Source organism: Monodelphis domestica, chromosome X (genome assembly GCF_027887165.1).
Source record: "Monodelphis domestica isolate mMonDom1 chromosome X, mMonDom1.pri, whole genome shotgun sequence".
In the NCBI taxonomy this organism is placed as follows: Eukaryota; Metazoa; Chordata; class Mammalia; order Didelphimorphia; family Didelphidae; genus Monodelphis; species Monodelphis domestica.
In genome coordinates this window covers 85957140-85977335 of record NC_077235.1, presented here as the reverse complement: position 1 = coordinate 85977335, position 20196 = coordinate 85957140, and the positions used below count along the sequence as shown (strand labels likewise).

The 20196-nt window shown below is 38.5% G+C and overlaps 1 protein-coding gene and 1 pseudogene across 1 annotated transcript; one reads left to right on the top strand and one right to left on the bottom strand.

The window, feature by feature from the left end:
* The first annotated feature begins 5445 nt into the window (after nucleotides 1-5445).
* Nucleotides 5446-9265, top strand: LOC100024329 (coiled-coil domain-containing protein 127-like). Its single transcript, XM_056809862.1, is given in 3 exon segments — nucleotides 5446-7048; nucleotides 7050-7732; nucleotides 9177-9265. Coding segments are annotated over 3 exon segments (906 nt in total). The 5' UTR covers nucleotides 5446-6914.
* Nucleotides 9266-11840: 2575 nt separating this feature from the next.
* LOC107650283 (tubulin alpha chain-like) lies at nucleotides 11841-19022 on the bottom strand (annotated as a pseudogene).
* Between the last annotated feature and the right edge of the window lie 1174 nt (nucleotides 19023-20196).

The window sequence follows — 20196 nt, the reverse complement described above, 5'->3', positions numbered from 1 at the left end:
AGCTTTATTTTAAGGTTGTTTGGAGGGTATTTTCAGAGAGGTTAGGATTCTGTTTCTCTATTACATCATCTTGGCTCTGCCTCTCTGAACTATTTCTAATGACCCTTCCTTGGAATTCAGTTTAATTTTTAAAAATCATGAAAAGAAACAAAAGAAAATAGTGAGCTTAAATACTTTAGATTTTTGTCTTTAATATACATTTTAAAATAGTAGTAAGAAAAGGAATTTTATTTTGTTTTCAGAAATAAATTTTAATGAAATCTTTTGTTTTTATATTACTTACATTTTCCAATATATTCCTTTTCTTTCTCTCTTCTTCCCCCACCCCCACCCCTGCAGAACCATTCCTTTTGCTAAAGAACAAAAAAGGGGTGGGAGGAACCAATTTAGTAAAACCAACCAACATGGGGGGGGAATCTGCTGTATGAACTACTCAATACTCATAATCTTCTACTTCCGGAAAAAAATGGGGGTGGGTGGAAGTGACTACTTATATATCTTCTTTTGGGTCAATCTGGGTCAGTATAATGTCACCTCCTTGAATTTTTATTTTGTGATTGTTCTTGAAAGTGCATATTAGCTTACATATTGAAATAGTACTTTTGCCCTTTGAGAATAGTGATTTGTATTCCAAGGCTCCATCTCAGGTCTGTCCCCAGAATGCAGATTCCCCCTCTGGGGAATGCACTTGTTAATACACAGTCAAATCAATTTAGTTATCTGGATGAAGGGTACTGTGGACCTGCAGGAAAAGAAAGATTTCCCACTTAATGGCACTTAATGGGCTCCTTGTTGCCTTGTATTGTTTGTTTAATTTGCATAATATGCCTTACAGCTGTCAACTAGAAAAAAGGCAGAACTATTAAATAGACAAAATCACTCTTTAATCAAGGGAAAAGGGGTCAGCGCTACTAAGTGCAGCTCCCCCCCCCAGACTGCACAGAGTTTGGTCACTGACCCCTGGGAGTGCCACCGACTCAGGATGGACTCCAGGAACAAAAGAATTGGGGGAACCTCTAGACCACTCTAAATGCCCTGGGTCCTTGGAGTGAGAGGGACAGTTGACTGACTTTACAATGGTAAGAAAGGAAAAGGACAGTGAGGGGCTGATATCAGCCCTACAATGGACACAAAAGGGAAAGACTCAGCCCAGGGCTGGGCCACCTGGGTAATGGACCTTAGCCTAGGGGGAGAAACCATTGGGACCAAAGGGATGCTTAATATTGGATGGGATTAGCTGTTCCCACCCAAACTACCGGGATGTCCATTGTCTGGGGAAGTGGGACCTTTCCTCAGGGGGAAACCTCTCCTGTGACAAGGTCAAAACTTGGGGTTTCTGCCCTCAAACCAAATGAACTGGGGGTTTCCAGATTTCCATGTCAACACAGCCTCCAATCACTAGGGAAGAAAAATTGCATTCATCATGCCATTTCTAGGAGAGCTAAAGCTACCAGGTCTAAGCAGAGCTGGAAAGACATCATCTCTCGAGGTAGCCAACCTAAAGTACTCCAGTCCTTACTTAATGATTTCAGCTTCTCCAAGGTTAGCAGAAAAGGGGCTGAGGCAGGAAATGGGACCAAGTCAACAAGGAAGCCAAAAAGCTTCAAGGCTACAAAGCTGGGATGATGGTTTACATTTACATTTGGAAAGAGTCAGAGATGGTATCTTTAATGATTATCCAAGAGTTAGAAAACAGGGTACCAAAAGACAGGGGACATTCTGGGCAAAGGAAGAGTCCAAAGAGAAGTTTATATATATATATATAGGTTCATGGATTTGTCCTTCGATCAGTCCATTCAACAGGAATTTATAAAGCAAGGGTAGTGCCAAGATGGCAGAGAATCTAATTTCTGCCAAATTACCCTCCCAAAAGCTATGCAGTAATGCCTCAGAGCAAATTCTGGAGTAGCATAACCCACAAAAAGACAAGGTGAAGAAATTTCTCAGCCCAAATCGACTTAGAGGACTGGCAGGAGAGATCTAGTACAACAGGATGGAGGTGGAACATAGCACACCAGGGTAGGTTCCACCCTGGTACCAGGCCTTGGGAGCAGTGAAAGCAGCAGCTAAGGCTTCCAGAATTCTCAGCCACAGACAGTGGAATGCTTGGACAACTGATCAGAAGGATATTACAAGTCTCTTTGCTGACTCTGGGTGCTCTTGTCACATTGCCCATACTTAGAATCAGGTCAGAGATGCAATCTCAGGGTGAGGAGGAGCACTAGCAGACACCAGTGTTTCTGGCCACAGGATCCTGGTTACATTCTGAAGCGAAAAGAATGCTTGGGGTTGTTCACAGATCAGAGTATAGGCTGGGAGACTATTAAACACACCTCTACTTACATTGTATTGACATGGGCACTGTACCCCAGAAACCCAGGCGAACTATTGTCAGGGGAACTCCCTTGTTGTTTTTCCTGACTCTGAGACTAAAAACACCCAATGACCCCACCTAGGGTCTTGAGATGACTATCTTCCTTTGATCGTCCTCTAGATGGTCAGAAAGATGCCCCTTCAGACTACACCTTGATCCTATCAGACATCTGTTTGTCCCCTAAAACTAAGGAATCTTTTATGTCTCCAGGCAGACCCCAGTATGATCACCCCACCTCATGCCTGAGTGACTAACTGTTGTGAAGAATGTGTAAAATCCCCAGAACTGATGTCTGGGGGACAGCCTCTCCATCCATGCTGTCCCCATGGGGGAACAGCCTTTCCTTTCATGCTGTCCTCCTAGGGAACTGCTCCCCATCTTGCTGTTCTACCTTGCTATCCTCCTGGCCACTCTCAACATTACTTTCTAAATTAATAAATCTCTTTTGTTTTTAAGCTAAATTTTGGAGTCATTGCATGCTTGCAAAAGGCATCCTTCCCGAACCCAAAAGGGTATCCTTCCATGCCCATAACAGTATCATCTTGGAAGAACCAAAAGCAGATAGCTCTCCAGAGCCATTTCTGAAGATAGCTGCACAAAGATCCTTAAGCTTGAAAACTATTTCCCTTCACCACAGTTACAGAGCCCAATTTTAACAGTTTTTTTAATTAAAAGAAAAAAGTTAGGAAAATGAGCAGAAAAAAAAGAAACTCAACATAGGAGGTTATTTTAAGTGACAGAGAAGATTCAAACTCAGAAGACAACAAAGTCACTACTGCTGCATCCAAAGCCTGCAAGAAAAATAGTAATTGGTCTTGAGCCAAAAAAAGGAGGGGCTTAAAAAGACTTTAAAAATAAAATGAGAGGTAGAAGAAAAATAGGGAAAGGAAATGAGAGTGATACAGAAAAATCATGAAAAAGAGTCATGGTAAAAGAAGTACAAAAATACTTAAGAAATTAATATTAAAAAAAACAGAATGGGCTAAATGGAAAAAGATATACAGGGGACATCTAGGTGGATCAGTGGATTGAGAGTCAGACTCAGAGATGGGATGTCTTGGGTTCAAATCTTACCTCACTTTCTAGCTGTATGACCCTGGGCAAGTCACTTAACCCCCATTGCCTACCCCTTACTACTCTTCTGCCTTAGAATCAATACCCAGTATTGATTCTAAGACAGAAGGTAAGGGTTGTAAAAATAAATAAAGAAAATGAAAAAAGAAAAAGACACACCAAAATGCACTGAAGAGAAAAACTTGGATAGACAGAATTGGCCCTTTGGAAAAACAGGTACAAAGGATTCACTAAGAAAAAGAATGCTTTACAAAGTAGAACTGGTCAAATGGAAAAGGAGGTACAAAAGCTCACTCAAGAAAGTCATGCCTTATTTGGAACTATGCCCAAAGGGCGATAAAACACCGTCTGCCCTTTGATCCAGCTATAGCACTGCTGGGTTTGTACCCCAAAGAGATAATAAGGAAAAAGACTTGTACAAGAATATTCATAGCTGCACTCTTTGTGGTGGCCAAAAATTGGAAAACGAGGGGATGCCCATCAATTGGGGAATGGCTGAACAAATTGTGGTATATGTTGGTGATGGAATACTATTGTGCTAAAAGGAATAATAAAGTGGAGGAATTCCATAGAGACTGGAACAACCTCCAGGAAGTGATGCAGAGCGAAAGGACCAGAACCAGGAAAACATTGTACACAGAGACTAATACACTGTGGTACAATCGAAGGTAATGGACTTCTCCATTAGGGTCAATGCAATGTCCCTGAACAATCTGCAGGGATCTAAAAAATACTATCCACAAGCTAAAACTGTGGGAGTAAAAACACCGATGAAAAGCAACTGCTTGACTACAGGGGTTGAGGGGATATGACTGAGGAGAGACTCTAAATGAACACTCTAATGCAAATACCAACAACAGGGAAATGGGTTCGAGTCAAGAACACATGTGATAACCAGTGGAATCGTGGGTCGGCTATGGGAGAGGGAAAGGTGGTGGGAGGGGGGGCAGGGAGGCAAAGAAAATGATCTTTGTTTCCAGTGAATAATGTTTGGAAATGACCAAATAAAATAATGTTTAAAATTAAAAAAAAAAGAAAGTCATGCCGTAAAAATTAGAATTGAGAAAATGGAAGCGTGAAACATCAAGAAACAATAAAAAAAGTTCAAAATAATTAAACATCAGAAAAAAGTGAAATATTTCGTTGGAAAAACAACTGACCTGGAGAATAGATTTTTGAGAGATAATCTAAGAATTATTGGACTACCTGAAAGTTGTGAACAAAAAGAGCTTAGGTATCATCTGTCAACTAGAAAAAATGCAGAACTATTAATAGTCAAAATCACTCTTTAATCAAGGGAAAGGGGGTTAGCGCTACTAATGCAACAACAGAGCTGCTTCCCATGACTGCACAGAGTCAAGACGCCCTGGTCACTGACCCCTGGGAGTGCCACCGACTCAGGAGGGACTCCGGGGAACAAAAGAACTTGGGGAACCCATATACCCTTTGGAAATCCAGGGGCAGGGAAAGATGATTGACATCACTATGGCTACAAGGAAAATGGGAGTGTTCAAACTACACTGACAAGATACTATCAAACTAGAAGCTAGGGTGCAAGAGAAGGGGCTGCTTACAAAGTTATTAAAGGATGGTTGTGCCCAGGTCTGACCTTCCTGAGAAAGGTTCTAATACAATAGGGGAAGCTACCTAAAACAAAGAATGTCCTTAGCATATGCTTATCTCACCCAACCAGAATTATCATTTCCCTTCAGGGTAGATTCTCATGGGAACAGGGAACAAGGACAAGCTTTGGGGGTCTCCAATCTACAAGCTAAATCTAAAATTGGGGTTCATCAGATCCCACTAGGCCACAAGTTTGGGATTCCTAAATCCCATGTTGACACATCTTTCAAGAAAATATCAAGGAAAACTGCCCTGATTTTCTAGAACCAGACGTCCGGCTGCTGTTATAAAAAAGTTTTTCCTTAGTGGGTTTGGGCTTGAGAAGGAGCAAGGAGTCTGAGAAAATGGGTGATAAATAAAGAGACACAGACAAGTCAATTTTAGTATGGGATGGCGTTGATCCCTGATGACATTCTCCTTAGAAAAATAATTAAAGGAAAATGTGAGGAATAATGGAACACATGGAAGCAAGACTTCCTAGATAGAAAAGAGGAAAAGAGTATCAAGTGTGAGAATGGAAAATCCAAGAGGAGGATCAGTGGACCACTTCCCATATTTATTTCAGTGTGGATTAGGAAGTGCTCAATGAATATGTAACAAAGCATAGTTAATTCACATTGGATGTGATGGCAATGACAACACCTTCTGGGTGTGTTGACTTCAACCCAAGCTTTTGTAAATGAATTTGACTCTGTGCCAAATGTTAATGAGATTCCCCTGAACAAAGGCAGCATGGCTAGGTCAAGAGTCTGCCCACAAATATCAGAGTTTAACCCTGTGTCTGATGACACAATATCCATACATCATTTATATTTCTTAGATGTGAATATGCTTGGAATGCTACAGAATAAAATAGAAATGGAAAGAATCCACCAATCACCACCTGAAAGAGATTCCAAAAGGATAATTCCTAGGAATTTTATAGCCAAATTCCAAAATTCACAGGCCAAAGAGAAAATATTGCAAGTAGCCAAAAGGAAATAATTCAAATATCATGGAGCCAACGGTCAGATTTAGCAAGCTCTCTACATTAAACAAAATTTACCAATTTATACATTAAAGGATCAGAGAACCTGGGTTGTAATATTCTAGAGAGCAAAGGAGCTAGGACTTCAATCAAGAATTACTTACCCAGCCAAACTGATCATAATCCTTCAGGAGAAAAAATGGGTATTTAATGAAATAGAGGACTCAACTAAATTCATCTACTTTCTGTCCAAACCCTCCCCTCTTCCAAACTTCTTTATTAGTTCCAAGGGCAATACTATCCTATTTTACTCAGATATGCAACTTGGGTGCCATCTTTAATTCCTAACTCTCTTTCATTCCCTACATCCAATCTGTTGCCAAGGCCTTGTGGCAGGCAGAGATGAAATGACTAAGGAAACAAAAGTTTGATCTTCTGAGCATATTGATTTATTGAGCAATGTGTCACAATTGTCTAACAAACTGGGACCAGGCTCCTCAGCTTAGAGTTGGACCCCAAATACAGAGGAGTCAGACTTTTATGCATTAAAAATTAATCAAACAAGGCCTATTAATTAAAAGGAAATAATGCTACAGTAAGTAATCTGATTTCTAATTGGAGGAAAGATTAGGGACTTTCCAAGTTGGAAGAGGAGAGTGAGCAGATACAATTTCCTGAATTCAGAAAAAGAGGTGTCCCACTCCTCCCAAGTATCTGAAAACAATAGAAGGAAAATGGAAATAATAACTGATTGATCAATATGGAGACAACTTTCAGATAAAGTATATGGGTTGCGGTCTTTTGCCTTCAACTGGCTCTTGGAGGAACTCTGGCTGAGTACTGCTTCTATTAGGACTACCACCTGGGTATATCTCCATGAATAACTTAAATGACCCTCCACATTGGAATATCCGGCCTAATTTGAGGGCAGAGGGTGGTGATGGAAGCAGATGGAATTATGCTCTTCTGGTTCCCATGCTGGGATTAGCTGCTTTTCGTTGGATTTGGTCTAGAGTCTCAGAAAGAAATAGAAAAGGAAAAACAAGCATATTACCAGAAAACAGTTGCTTTCCAGCAGGATCTTGAAGCTAAATACCATGATATTATCTCAGAAAACCGTCGTGCAGTGGCTCATTTGTCTTTGGAGCTTGAAAAGGAACATAATAGAACAACTAGCTATCCTGAAGCCCTCATCTTTCAGAGTCGAAAATTAGTAGAAGAAAGGAAACTTCTGGAACAAGAACGGGCACAGGTAATGCAAGAAAAGCAGCAGCTACAGCCCTTGAAAAGTGTATGTCAATACTACTTAGACAAGGAAGAAAATTGGCATAAAAAGGCTACCCATTTGCTGAGAGAATTTGAAGAAGCACTTATAGAACGACAGAATATCTACTGTAGTCTGGTTCTTCCTCGAACCTGGCACCTGGAAATCGAGAAAAGGTTTTTGGTTCAAGCATCCATCAATCCAGTTGCTTCTGACGTAGAGATGGTATCTGGTTTAACAGATATATTTAAGCATGACACATATTGTGGAGATATGTGGAATTCCAACAAATGCCAAAATGGAAGACTCATGTGGCTCTATCTCAAATACTGGGAATTAATTGTTGAATTGAAAAAGTTTCAGAAAGTGGAGAAATCCATATTAGAAAATTTAAAAAAGCATGGAAAAAAACTTCTTTTATTGACTATGAGTGGGATAATGACAGACTGGCTTTCTGGAGTTCTGGTTTTCCCAAAATCTTTTCTTTTCTTTTTTTTTACTTTAAGTAATTAGCTACTTAGTTTTTTACTTTAAGTAATTAGCTACTTGGATTAGAGATTCTTGGTAAGTAGATTAGATTAGAAAGATGATTTTTGACAGAGCTGAGCTTCAATTCAGAAGAAAGAATCCTGAAGAGGATGATGGGAATTTCCCAGAGGCTCTTGGGAAGGACAGTTGGTTAATGGTTGACTTGAGTTTTCCTTGTTGAGGAAAGGTGTCTAAGGAGCTGGCTCTAAGCGTTTGGGAAGAGATTAATGATATCTAGTTTGGAAAATCTCTAAAACTCCTGATCTAAACAGAAAAGTAGCTATGTAGTTCTCTGGAATTTCCACCAAGGGGCACCAAAGAGCAACTTGGAGGAAGACAGAGTCTGTGTAATAGCTATCAGATAAAATCTTTGGCTGGAGGGAGAGCAGATTCTGGATTTCTAAATTGTATTTAAGAAGATAATTAAATAGATTAGTTTAGTGAGATAGTTATTACATATTTTAGATAGATTAAGGAGTTCAGTGTAGGCCTGGTTTCAGGCAGAAGACACTCCTTGCAGAGTTTTAGTTGGGGTTTTTGGGTTCAGTTAGAACTTTTAGATTAGGGAATATCTCCAGGAAATTTCTTCAACTACTGGTCCAACCAAATTCTCAACTTCCAAGTCCAGCCATACTCCAGCTGTCATCAACTGAATATCTTTAAATCTGATAACTATTGATACAATAACTAATCAATACCAGGGTTCATATTTCCCATAACAGGTGGTGAGCCAAAAGTACAAAAGAACCTAAAAATATAGACAAGAATTTAAAAAGACTCTACAGAGAGCTTTCCCCTCAGCTTTCACCACAAGGGGAACTGCAGAGCAATCTTTCTGCCACCAGACAAGAAGCTTGATCAGTTAGACAAAGGGCCAGAATTTTAAGGACAGATTACAACTGAATATGTGGTTCAGCATCAGCAACATGAATATGAGGAATATAACCCAAATTTTTACCAGGAAGATACCAGGGTATGTAAAGGAAATACCATTCCCATAGCCAGTATTAAATTTACTGTGCCTTAGCCTACTAGATATTTTACAATGGATCCCACTAGGTGGTTGTGGCATATTAGGAGGGTTTATGATTAGGATGTGTGTTTATTATTATTTATTTATTTTTATTTATTATTTATTATTGTTTATTATATTATTTATTATTATCCTAAATATAATTACAATACTAAAGACAAAACTACTAAGGGATAAAAAGGGGATATGAAAATAGATTACCTGGAAATTTGTAATGAGATAAAGACATTACAGAAGGGCACTAAACTAGAACAGGAGACCATAGAATTAAATGATAATGTGGGAAGTTTCTTTCCCTTATGCCAGGTTCCAGGTTTCCCTTATGCCAGGTTTCCAGGTTCCCAAGAAAATCAACTTATCAATGTCAAGCACCAGAAAAGGGTTTACCCAAGCCGATATTGAAAGTTTTAGGAAGAATACCCCCTCATTTGAAGAGAAACCAGTAGCTGTGATTAAGAAATTTGAAAAGATCATCAAGCAAGTGTTCAGGCAGAATGGGAGATACTTCCCCAATAACTTTAGGTATAACAAACAATTTCAGGGGAAACAGGCAATGTATTCAATGGATTTAGATACGGTGCATACCAAGACAGATGGAATGCTTTTCCAAAAGCATTTAGTTAATGACTACCAAGATATTACCAAGGAAATAACCAGGTTGAAGAAATGCAGACATTTCAAGAATGGGGCCTCTCCAAAGGGTTGTTGGTGGCAACACCCTAAAGCAAGATTCTCAAAAGGGTGCACATGTAAGTCAGTTATGAAGGTTTTCTAGGGGAGGTAGAGCTGAAAATACTGAAAAATGGTAAAATAGAAACAGAAGAATTAGAAATTGAAGTGATGATTTAGGGAGTAAAGGACAGGAAGATAAATATAGGTTTCCTGATCCTGAGGTTATGATTCCCATTATCCCAGTCCACTCACCACCTAGAAGCACTGAACCCCATGTTACCCTGAAAGTGGGAAATAGTATGATTGTCTTCTTGACAGCCTCTAAATCTGTTTTAATGAACTCACCTGATGCACAATGTGGTACTGTGGGATCAGTGAAAGTTAATAGGGATTTTAGGGACACCCCTCAAAGTGAAGAAGCTACCACCCAGGATGGTTTCCCTGGGCCTCTTGAGTGTGGAGCATTCATTTTTGTTAATGCCCAACTCCCCTGCAAATCTTAAAAAAAGATGGAAAATGGGAAAACTCATATTGATTATGAGTGGAGTAATTCCAGACTGTCATTCTGGGGTCCTGGTTTTCCCCAAATCTTTTTTTTTCATTGCTGCTGTTACCATATATACTGCCATTAAAAAAGAATGTCCAGCTCTAGATTAGCTGGCATGCTTCAAAGGCTTCCAACTTTTAAAAATTGTATCAGTGTACCTTTCCCTACCCTAAGAGGTAGTCAACAGAGGTAACATCTTTAATGTGCTTGGCTTGCTGTTAAAGATTCTCTGAAGCTTCTTCAAGGCAGTTGATATTTTAAATGACACAATTACTTTGTCCTACCACCAGATTAAGCTTTGGGAAAGAATTATAAATGGTTAGTGCAAAAGTGAAGTCTTGCCTTAGCTTTTACTATAAGTAACTAGTCTGTTTTTAGCATTCCCTTAAAAATTAGTTTCCCTTGAACCATAATCTCATATAGCGTATTTTTCCCTGAAAATGGAATTGAAAAATTGTCAGATTATGTACAAAATGGTACTGTGGTTGATAATGGAAAGTAGTGCTACTCGTCATAATAACACAACTATATTGTATTACTTGAACTCAGTGTTTCCTGTATCCAAATTTATGCACTATTAAATGAGATTTGGCTTGTTTGTATTATGCAAAAAAAAATATATATATATGGTTTGCTTAAGATGTCCAATTGTGAGAAAAGTTTTCGTATCAATCTTCAGATATGACTGGGTTTCTGGTCAACATAGCCTAAGTTCTTAGCAAAAGGTTTCAAAACAGCTGGTATAAGCGGTCTAGTTTTCCAACCACACAAGGATAGGTTTTGTGATGAATAAAAATTCTGAAAATCTGGGTTCTGGGTAAGAAAAATCAATTTATTGATCAGGCTAGCAATAACCAATAAATCAGAAAGTGATGTCTCTCTCAGTGATTGAAGACAAATTCATTCAGCAGTTTGAGTCATTAAATATGATTTTGGAACCTCATTTAGCCCTCTCCAAAACATCTCTCTCAGACATACTTATCCTAAACCAGTTTTTGTTTACTAGACAAGATGAAACTTATATTCTCAATTAATTATCCCAATTTTGGAAACTGCTCTGGGGCAGGGAATGTGAAAGCATTCTTATGATTGTCAGAACAAAGGAATGAGGAAAAAAGCTTGAAAAATATATTACTGAGCCCTGTTAGAAATCAAACAGTATAGTCAGAGCATTATATAGAAATAAAAATTATATAGCATTAGAAATAAATCTTCTTGGTTTAAATAATGCAATAATGTTTTCTCCCGAATCTCACAATTGAATAAAGTTCTCACAAGACAAGTTGGACTAGCCATAACTGAATAGAAAGTAAGCTAACTCCAGAATCGAGTTACAAGGTGAAATCAGTATGGTCCACTCAGTTCATACAATTAACCACTTTTTGTTCTAATCTCCTCAATTCCCTCAAATTTCCACAGCCTGGCCATTCTTTGAGATATCTCTTCTATATGCCTCTTTCTTCCCTCTGACCCTGCCACAACCTTATTGCAGGCTTTCATCACCTCATGCCTGGATTTTCTCAATAGCTGTTTGCAGGTCTGGCCAGCCTCTAGTCTTTCTCTCCACTCCGATTCATTCTTCATTCAGCTATCAGCATGATCTTGCTAAAGTTCAGATTTGACGATGACCCATCCACCTTGCTCTCTGTGGCTTCCTCTTCACAATCAAATCCTGTTTGGCTTTTAAAATCCTTCTTAAAATCTTAAGATTTCTTAATTTCTTATTTTATTTCTTAATTTTTTAAATTTATTAATTTCTTAACCTGGGATGATTATGATTGATGCCAACCTTGAGTACCAATCCACGAACTGGATGCTACACTTTGTCTTGATGGTAGCAGTGACAGCATTGGCATCTTTAGGAACTACATCCTTGTGGTATATGGCAGGCAGCAAGTCATGTGTTTACTGTGGCAAGGGGGTCACTCTTCACCATCTGGCTGGGGGCTCAGAGCAAGCATTGGTGCTTTCTGCTATAGTCAGCTGCTTTCTCAGCAGAGACAAATGGGGCATACATGGCCAGAGGAAAGTGTACTCAGGGATAGAGCAAAAGGTTGCTCTGGAATTCTATCAGATCAACACTCAGGGCACCATCAAATCTCAGAGAGACAGTTGAAGGGTTTCAGTTATAATGAATCATGAAGGTATTAAAGATGTATTAAAAACTGACTACTGAGCAAAGTGTCCGTGGACCAGACTTATGGATATATTCCTAATATTTCACATGATTGATTTCAGAATCCTTAAATTAGATGGGACTTAAATTTTTGTTGATATTAAAATTTAAGCCTTCATTTTCTGCAATCTGAAAGCTGGCAGACAACACGTAAAGATCCTTTGTAATGCCAAAGACCTTTACTTAACATATAAATAAGCTGGGTACCAGTGGTCTGGGATGGAGAAGGTTTGGTCATAGTTGGCAAGGACTTTGAAATGAGCTTCTTTCCTGGGCAACCTGCTGTACAATTGTGTTGCTATCCATTTCTTTATTGTGTAATTGATTGTCGATATTTGGTAATACTTCTGTTGTTTTACTTGTTTGATCGACATCTCCACAACCCCCTCTTCCAGGATCCTGAATAAAATTAGTTCAGCTCCCTCACTCTCTCTCTGACCTTCAAAGGAAGAGCTGACAGGCTGATGTGGTGCTGATGATCTCTGTGTGTCTTCTCTATGCCATTCCTCCCTTAATCTTTAAACCTTACACACATATTCTCCCAGCTTTTGGCTCCCCTTCTAGGTAATTAGACCCACGCAAGAACTCCATGAAGGGACTAGTACCCTTCAGCAGTGATGAAGGACACAATTTGGCTAATCAGTCTATTCAGATTAGTAGAGATTGGGAATTCAATATTAAGGTTTCTGCAACAAATAACCTAGGTATCCTCATTGTCCAGCATGAAGGCCCAAGGAGCTCTAGAGTGGTGTGAGTGGTTAGAATGGAGTTATAGGGCTTAACTACAGCTGTGGAAACCTGAGGAGTTAGGTAAATGGGGAACCCCAGCTGGGACTTCTAGTCATAATCAATAGACAGATGTTACATCAGCGGAGAGGTGAAACCAGAAAAAGTCCCACCACCAAAGCTATGGAAAACCAAGAAGCCTTAAAGACTTGTGCACTGCTCAGCAAGCTTTCCAATTCTGTCCAGAATCATGTTAATGATGTCTTTGTGGATGCGTGCCGCTATTTTTAAAATGTAATCATAGTATGTGTTGTTCTCTTTTCTTGTCTTACGAGATTTCCCTTATTTTCTTAATATTTCCAATATTTGTAATTTCTGATAACACGAGACCATCCCTTACATTCAGATCCCAGTACTATCCTGGGAGCAAGCTCCAGGGCTCAGCAAACAAGGTGAGGTTGCCAGTTGTTGATTGCATTCTGTTTGCTCTTGTTTCTTCCCCCCAGAGTCTGCAGCAGTGGGACTACTTCAGAAACCTTCTGTCCTACTTGTCCCTGGCTGTTCAGCTTCATTCCCAACTCCTGTCAGTTTTTGCTGCATTTAGTACTGATTCTGTGGAGTTATTTTTGGTTGTTTTTGGAAGCTTTACACCCTGCGCTGACATCTTTTTCAGTTGAGACTTCCATGTTGGTAATTTTCCTTGTCATGAGCATAATTATTGGCAACATCTCCCTTGCCAGTGATCAGCTGTGCAGGGTGCAAGACCTGGCAGTTGGTTCTAGTTCCAACTTCATCAGTAACAGTTGGTTTGGTTCCAGGTATACACACACAGCATGGGGAACACACCTGCCAGCTCCTGTTTCATTGAAAAAAAAGTGTTGAATCATTTCCACCCCAGTGGTCTTGTCACTTGACATTTGCTCATCAGGCTGGATACCATGTTTCAGGCAAAATAGCACCCCACAAGCCTGGCCTACATGGATCTCTATCCATGCAATCACACCTGATAAAGGTCTGCTGGGCTAAGAAGAAATGAAAAAAGAGGGAGATACAAGTTTCTTACCAACTGCCCGTTAGGAAGTCTCCAGGAGAAGTCCGATAGCGCGTCTTCACACAATCGTTTGTATGTGGTCTCTTTATTAGGCTGTGAACTCCATGAAGGCTCCTTGAACAGTTGGGCGTTTTGTCTTTGTATCCCCAGCACTTAGCAAGTGCCTTGCATGTAGCATGCTTAAAGATGTAATGAATGTGGATCCCTTACTGACTGATCATGGTCTGCGTCTGTTTCTTCATGTGAGAAGGGCACACACTACCTGTAGTGCCAAATTTGGGGACTAGCGAGTAGAGCAGTTTGGCTAGAGTGCTAGAACGGGAGTAATGTGAAGAAACCACAGAAAGGGAGACTAGAGCCAGATGGTGGTGAGCCGAAGAGGACAGAGGCAGCTGCTACTGGATATTCATTATTGATCCGGTCGTTTTAGGAAAAGCATTTTGTCCGTCATGAGAAGAATGACTTAGGCAGGAGGAGGCTGGGAACAGATAAACCCATCTGGAAGCCACTATCGGTGTTGAGGCTATGCATCAGAATTTCATGGTGGCAAAACAGCATCATTTGGGGCCTTCCTTGAGTGATGCCAGAGCCTCAGAATAGAAACAGAGCAATGAGATGGTGAGGGCACCCATCGCATCAGAGACTAAGCCAAACTGAAGGTCCAGGGATGGATAATCCTTGCAAAGCAGATGGATTTCTGGCCTTGGAGGGTTAGGTACACATTTGGCCTTTGATATCTCTCAACTGTGCGACACTTAACCTTTCTGAGACTTGGTATTCTTCGCTACAAAGTGGGCTTAATAAGTCTAGTACTTTGCCCCTGCCGAGCTTCAGACTCTTATAGCAATGTGACTCTGAGCAAGTAAGTCACTTAATCCTTGTTTGCCCCAGTTTTCTCATCTGTTAAAAGGAAATGATAATAGCACCCGATTCCCGTGGTCGTTGTGAGGGTCAAATGAGATCATATTTGTAAAGCACTTGGCCTAGTGCCTTGAATGGAATGTGTGCCCACTAAATAAATCAAGCTTATTTCCTTATTTATCACCTTCCTCATGTTCCTCAGTTTCCCTTGTTTTTTTCCTCTCAGCAGCTTTGGTGCTTAGGTTGGGGGGGGGGCGGCTTATGCTTGCATAAAACTCTCCTCCTGATAAACTATCACTCTCTGCAGATGATATGATGATACACTTAGAGAACCCAAGAAAAAGCTAATGGAAATAATAACAGTAGCCAAGTTGCAGGATACAAAATAAACCCACATAAATTATCAACATTTCTATATATTTCCCATAAAACTCAGCAGCAAGAGTTAGAAAGAGAAACTCCAATTAAAAATAACTCTGGACAATATGAAGTATTTGGGAATTTATCTGCCAAGACAAACACAGGAACTATATGAACACAACTCCAAAACACTTTCTACACAATCAAAACTAGATCTAAACAATTGGAAAAACATTAATTGTTCATGGGTAGGATGAGCTAATATACTAAAGACAACAATCCTACCCAAACTAATCAATAAAACAGAGAAAAAGCAGGTCAATGAATTGGGAATGCAACTAAAAAAACCCTAGAAAAAAGAACAAATTAAAAATCTCCGATTAAAGACTAAATTGGAAATGCTAACAATTAAGGGGGAAATTTAATATAATTGAAAATAAGAAAACTATTGAACTAATAAGTAAGACCAGGGGTTGGTTTTGTGAAACAACAAACAAAAAGCCAAATAAAATGGATAGAGCATTGATTAATTTGATTTAAAAAAGAAAAAGAAGAGAATCAAATTGTTAGTATCAAAAATGGAAATGGTGTATTCACCTCCAGTGAAGAGGAAATTAAAGCAATCATTGGGGTCTATTTTGCCCAATTATATGACAATAAATCTGGCCATCTATATTGAAATGGATTAACACTTACAAAAATATAAATTACCCAGCTTAACAGAAGAGAAAATAAAGTACTTAAATAATCCAATTTTAGGGGAAAAAATTTGAACAAGCCATCAATAAACTCCTTAAGGAAAAAATCCCCCAGATTGATTCATGAGTTATTTCTATTAAATATTTAAATAACAATCCCAATTCTATATAAACTATTTGGCAAAATAAGCAAAGAAGGGGTCCTTCCAAATTCTTTTTATGACACAAATATGGTACTGATGCCTAAGCCAGGAAGAGCAAAAACAGAGAAATAAAATTACATACCAATTTCCTTTATGAATATTGATATAAAAAAGCCTAAATAAAACACTAGCAAAGAGACTACAGCAATATGTCCCAAGGATTATTCCCTATGACTAGGTGGGATTTATACCAGGAAGGCAAGGCTGGTTTAATATTAGGAAAGCCATCCCGATAATTGATCATATCAATAACCAGACTAATAGAAATTGCATGATTACCTCGATAGATGCAGAAAAAGCCTTTGAAAAATACAACACCCATTCCTATTAATAACACTAGAAAGTAAGGAAATGGAAAGGTCTTTCTTTAAAATGATAAGTAGTATCTTCTAAAACCATCAGCAAGTGTCATCTGCAATGGGGATAAACTAGAAGCCTTCCCAATAATATCAGGAGTAAAGCAAGGCAGCCCATTATCATCATTATTATTTAATATTATATTAGAAATGTTAGCAATAGCAATTAGAGAAGAAAAAGAAATTCAGGGAATTAAAGTAGGCAATGAGGAAACTAAGCTGTCATTCTTTGCAGATGATATGATGGTATACTTAGAGAATCCCCAAGAAACAACTAAAAAACTAATTGAAATAATTAATAACGTTAATGAAATTACTATAGGAAACAAAATAAACCCATGTAAATCATCAGCATTTCCATATATTTCCAACAAAGTCCAGCAATAAGAGTTAGAAAGAGAAACTCCATTTAAAAATCACTCTAGACAATATAAAATACTTGGGAATCTATCTATTTGCCAAGACAAATACAGGAATTATATGAACACAATTACAAAACACTTCACACAAATAAAGTTAGATATAAACAATTGGAAAAACATTAATTGCTCATGGGTAGGCCAAACTAATGACAAACCTACCCAAATCAACGTAATTATCCAGTGCCATAACAATCAAACTACCAAAAAACTATTTTATACAATTAGAAAAAAAATAACAAAATTCATCTTGAAGAATAAAAGATTAAGAATATCAAGGGTATTAAAGGAAAAAAAAATGTGAAGGGTAGTGGCCTAGCAGGATTAGACCTAAAGCTGTACTCTAAAGCAGTAATCATCAAAACAATCTGATACTGACTAAGAAATAGAAGGGCAGATTAATGGACTAGACTAGGGGCAAATAACCTCAGCAATCTAGTGTTCGATAAACCCAAAGATCCCCAATTTTTGGATAAGAACTCAATATTTGACAAAAACTGCTCGAAAAATTGGAAAACGATACAGTAGAAACTAGGTATAGACCAATAGCTCACATCCTATATGAAGATAAGGTCAAAATGGGTATATTATTTGGGCATAAAAGATGGTATTATAAGTAAATTGGGGGAACATAGAATAGTTTACCTGTCAGATCTATGGAGAAGGGAAAAATTTATGATCAAACAAGAGATACAAAATATTACAAGATATAAAATGAGTAATTTTGGCTATTTTACATTAAAAAGGTTTTGTACAACAAAACCAATGCAATGAAGATTAGAAGGAAACAATAAACTGAGAAAAATAATTTCTAACAAATTTCTCTGACAAAGGTCTTAAATTTATAAGAATACAAAGCATTCCCCAATTTACAAATGGTCAAAGGATATGAATAAGCAGTTTTCAGTTAAATAAATCAAAGCTATCAATAATCATATGAAAATGTTATAAATCTCTATTGATTAGAGAAATGTAAATTCAAACAACTCTGAGGTACAACTTCACACCTATCAGACTGGCTAACAGGACAGTAAAGGATAGTGATAAATGTTGGAGGGAATGTGGCAAAATTGGAACACTAATGCATTGTTGGTGGAGTTGTGAACTGATTTAATTGATCTGGAGGGCAATTTGGAATTGTTCCCAAAGGGCTATAAAAGAATGCATACCCTTTGATTTAGCAATACTATTCCAAAGTCCATATCCTCTTAATGTGGTATAATTTATCCTATTTTACCTCTTCCTTTGAGTTTCTCTTAGTACCATTCTCTTTCCCCCATTTTTTACATATCATCTTAAACAGCTTAAAACTACAACCTCTGCCTATGTATATTTCTTCTATCTATGATAATGGAAATGATTTTTAAGAGTTACAGATAACATTTTTCCATATAGGAATGTAATCAATTTGACCTTATTGAAGCCCTTAAATTTTTTTTTCCTCTTTCTTGTTCAACTTTTTATGGTTCTTTTGAATTTTGTATTTGGACATCAAATTTTCTGTTTTGTTCTGGTCTTTTCTTTAGAAATGCTTGGGAATCTTCTATTTTATTAAATGCCCATATTTTCCCCTGAAAGTATATAGTCAGTTTTGATGGGTAAATGATTCTTGGTTATAGATTCAGTTCTCTTGCCTTCCTGAATATCATATTCCAAGCCTTGTGATCCTTTAATGTGGAACCTGCCAGATCCTGTGTAATCCTGACTGGAGCTCCATGATATCTGAATTGTTTCTTTCTAGCCATTTTCAGTATTTTCTTCTTGGCCCGTGTGAATTTTAGATTTACTCCACCCTGCTTAGTCTAGCAATCAGGAATGTATATGCCCTTACTTAAGGATTAAGTGTTGAGGAGGATGGCCTATGACAGACATGTGCTAGCAAATGACAAATAAGAAACATCTGACAGAACCCCTGGGCTGTCCCAAGTCAAGCTTAAGCTACCATTGATACATGTGAGATGCAGGAAGTGAGGTAAAAAAGTCTATATATTCACAGGACTTCCTCTTGCCGATCTCTCTTTGGTGGCAGAGGCATTGCGCTTGGGGTTTCTCTCTCGGAGACATTGTGTTCGACTAGCAGTGTGGCTCATGGCAGCGTTTTGGCGTCTTGGCAAGGGTTAGGTGAGGCGTCTTCCTTTAGCTCTCTCGGAGTTTAGGCTGATTCCTTTTTTATTACCTTTCCCTTTCCTAAAACGCTATCCTCCTAGGAGGTCCCTCATCTAGAGGAGGCCTTGTGGCTGGAAGCTGAGCTAGATTAAATCTTGGAGGAGGCCTTGTGGCTGAGGTCTCTGAACTCCCCTTGGCTCAAGCTAGGCCGGAGAAATCTTATACCCTTTTCCCTCTCTCTTCTTCTTAATTCCTTCCCTCTATATTAATTAAACTGCCATAAAAATTCCCCAAACTGACTTGAGTATTTTTATTGGGATTTGAATTAATCCCTGGCAACCATAAGTATAATATATTAGTCAAAACCCCCTAAATTTACCCCTTACACCTGGAAGCTCTTGAATTTGGCTATAACATTCCTGGGAGTTGTCTTTTGGGGATTTAATGTAGGGGATGATGTATGAATTCTTTCAATGTCTATTTTGCCCTCTTGTTCAAAAATATTAGGGAAGTTTTCTTGGATAATTTCTTGTAATATGATGTCTAGGCTTTTTGTTGTTGTTGTTGTTCCATGCTTTCAGGTAGTTCAGTAATTCTCAAATTGCCTTTCCTGGATCTGTTTTCCAGGTCAGTTGTCTTTTCAATGAGATATTTGATGTTTCCTCCTATTTTTAAATTCTTTTGACTTTGATTTATTAATTCTTGTTGTTTTGTGAGATCATTAGCTTCTACGTGTCCAATTCTAATCTTTAAAGACTGATTTTCAGCTATGATCTTTTGATTTTCCTTTTCAGTTTGGTCTATCCTGCTTTTCATGGCTTCCAGTAGGTCAATTCTGGTCTCTTATTTGCTTATTACTGCCAGGAGCCATCAAAGACCATGCTGTTTGACACAGTCCACGTGGAAACTGGGAACTGCAAAGCAGTCCCCAGGAAGGATGGAAACGCTCACTGAAATCCCCCTAAGTGACTTTCCTTATTAACATCCCCTTATTATTGGAATTGCTATGATTATTAGTCTTACTTAGTCCCAGGAAAAATAGATGAGAGTAACATGCTTGCAGGGTTAATACAGATGTCCCCCCCTGTCCCCCCAGGATATTACCAGGAGAGCCCACTTACAAAATTAAACCTAAGGATTCTTATATACCCACTTGGA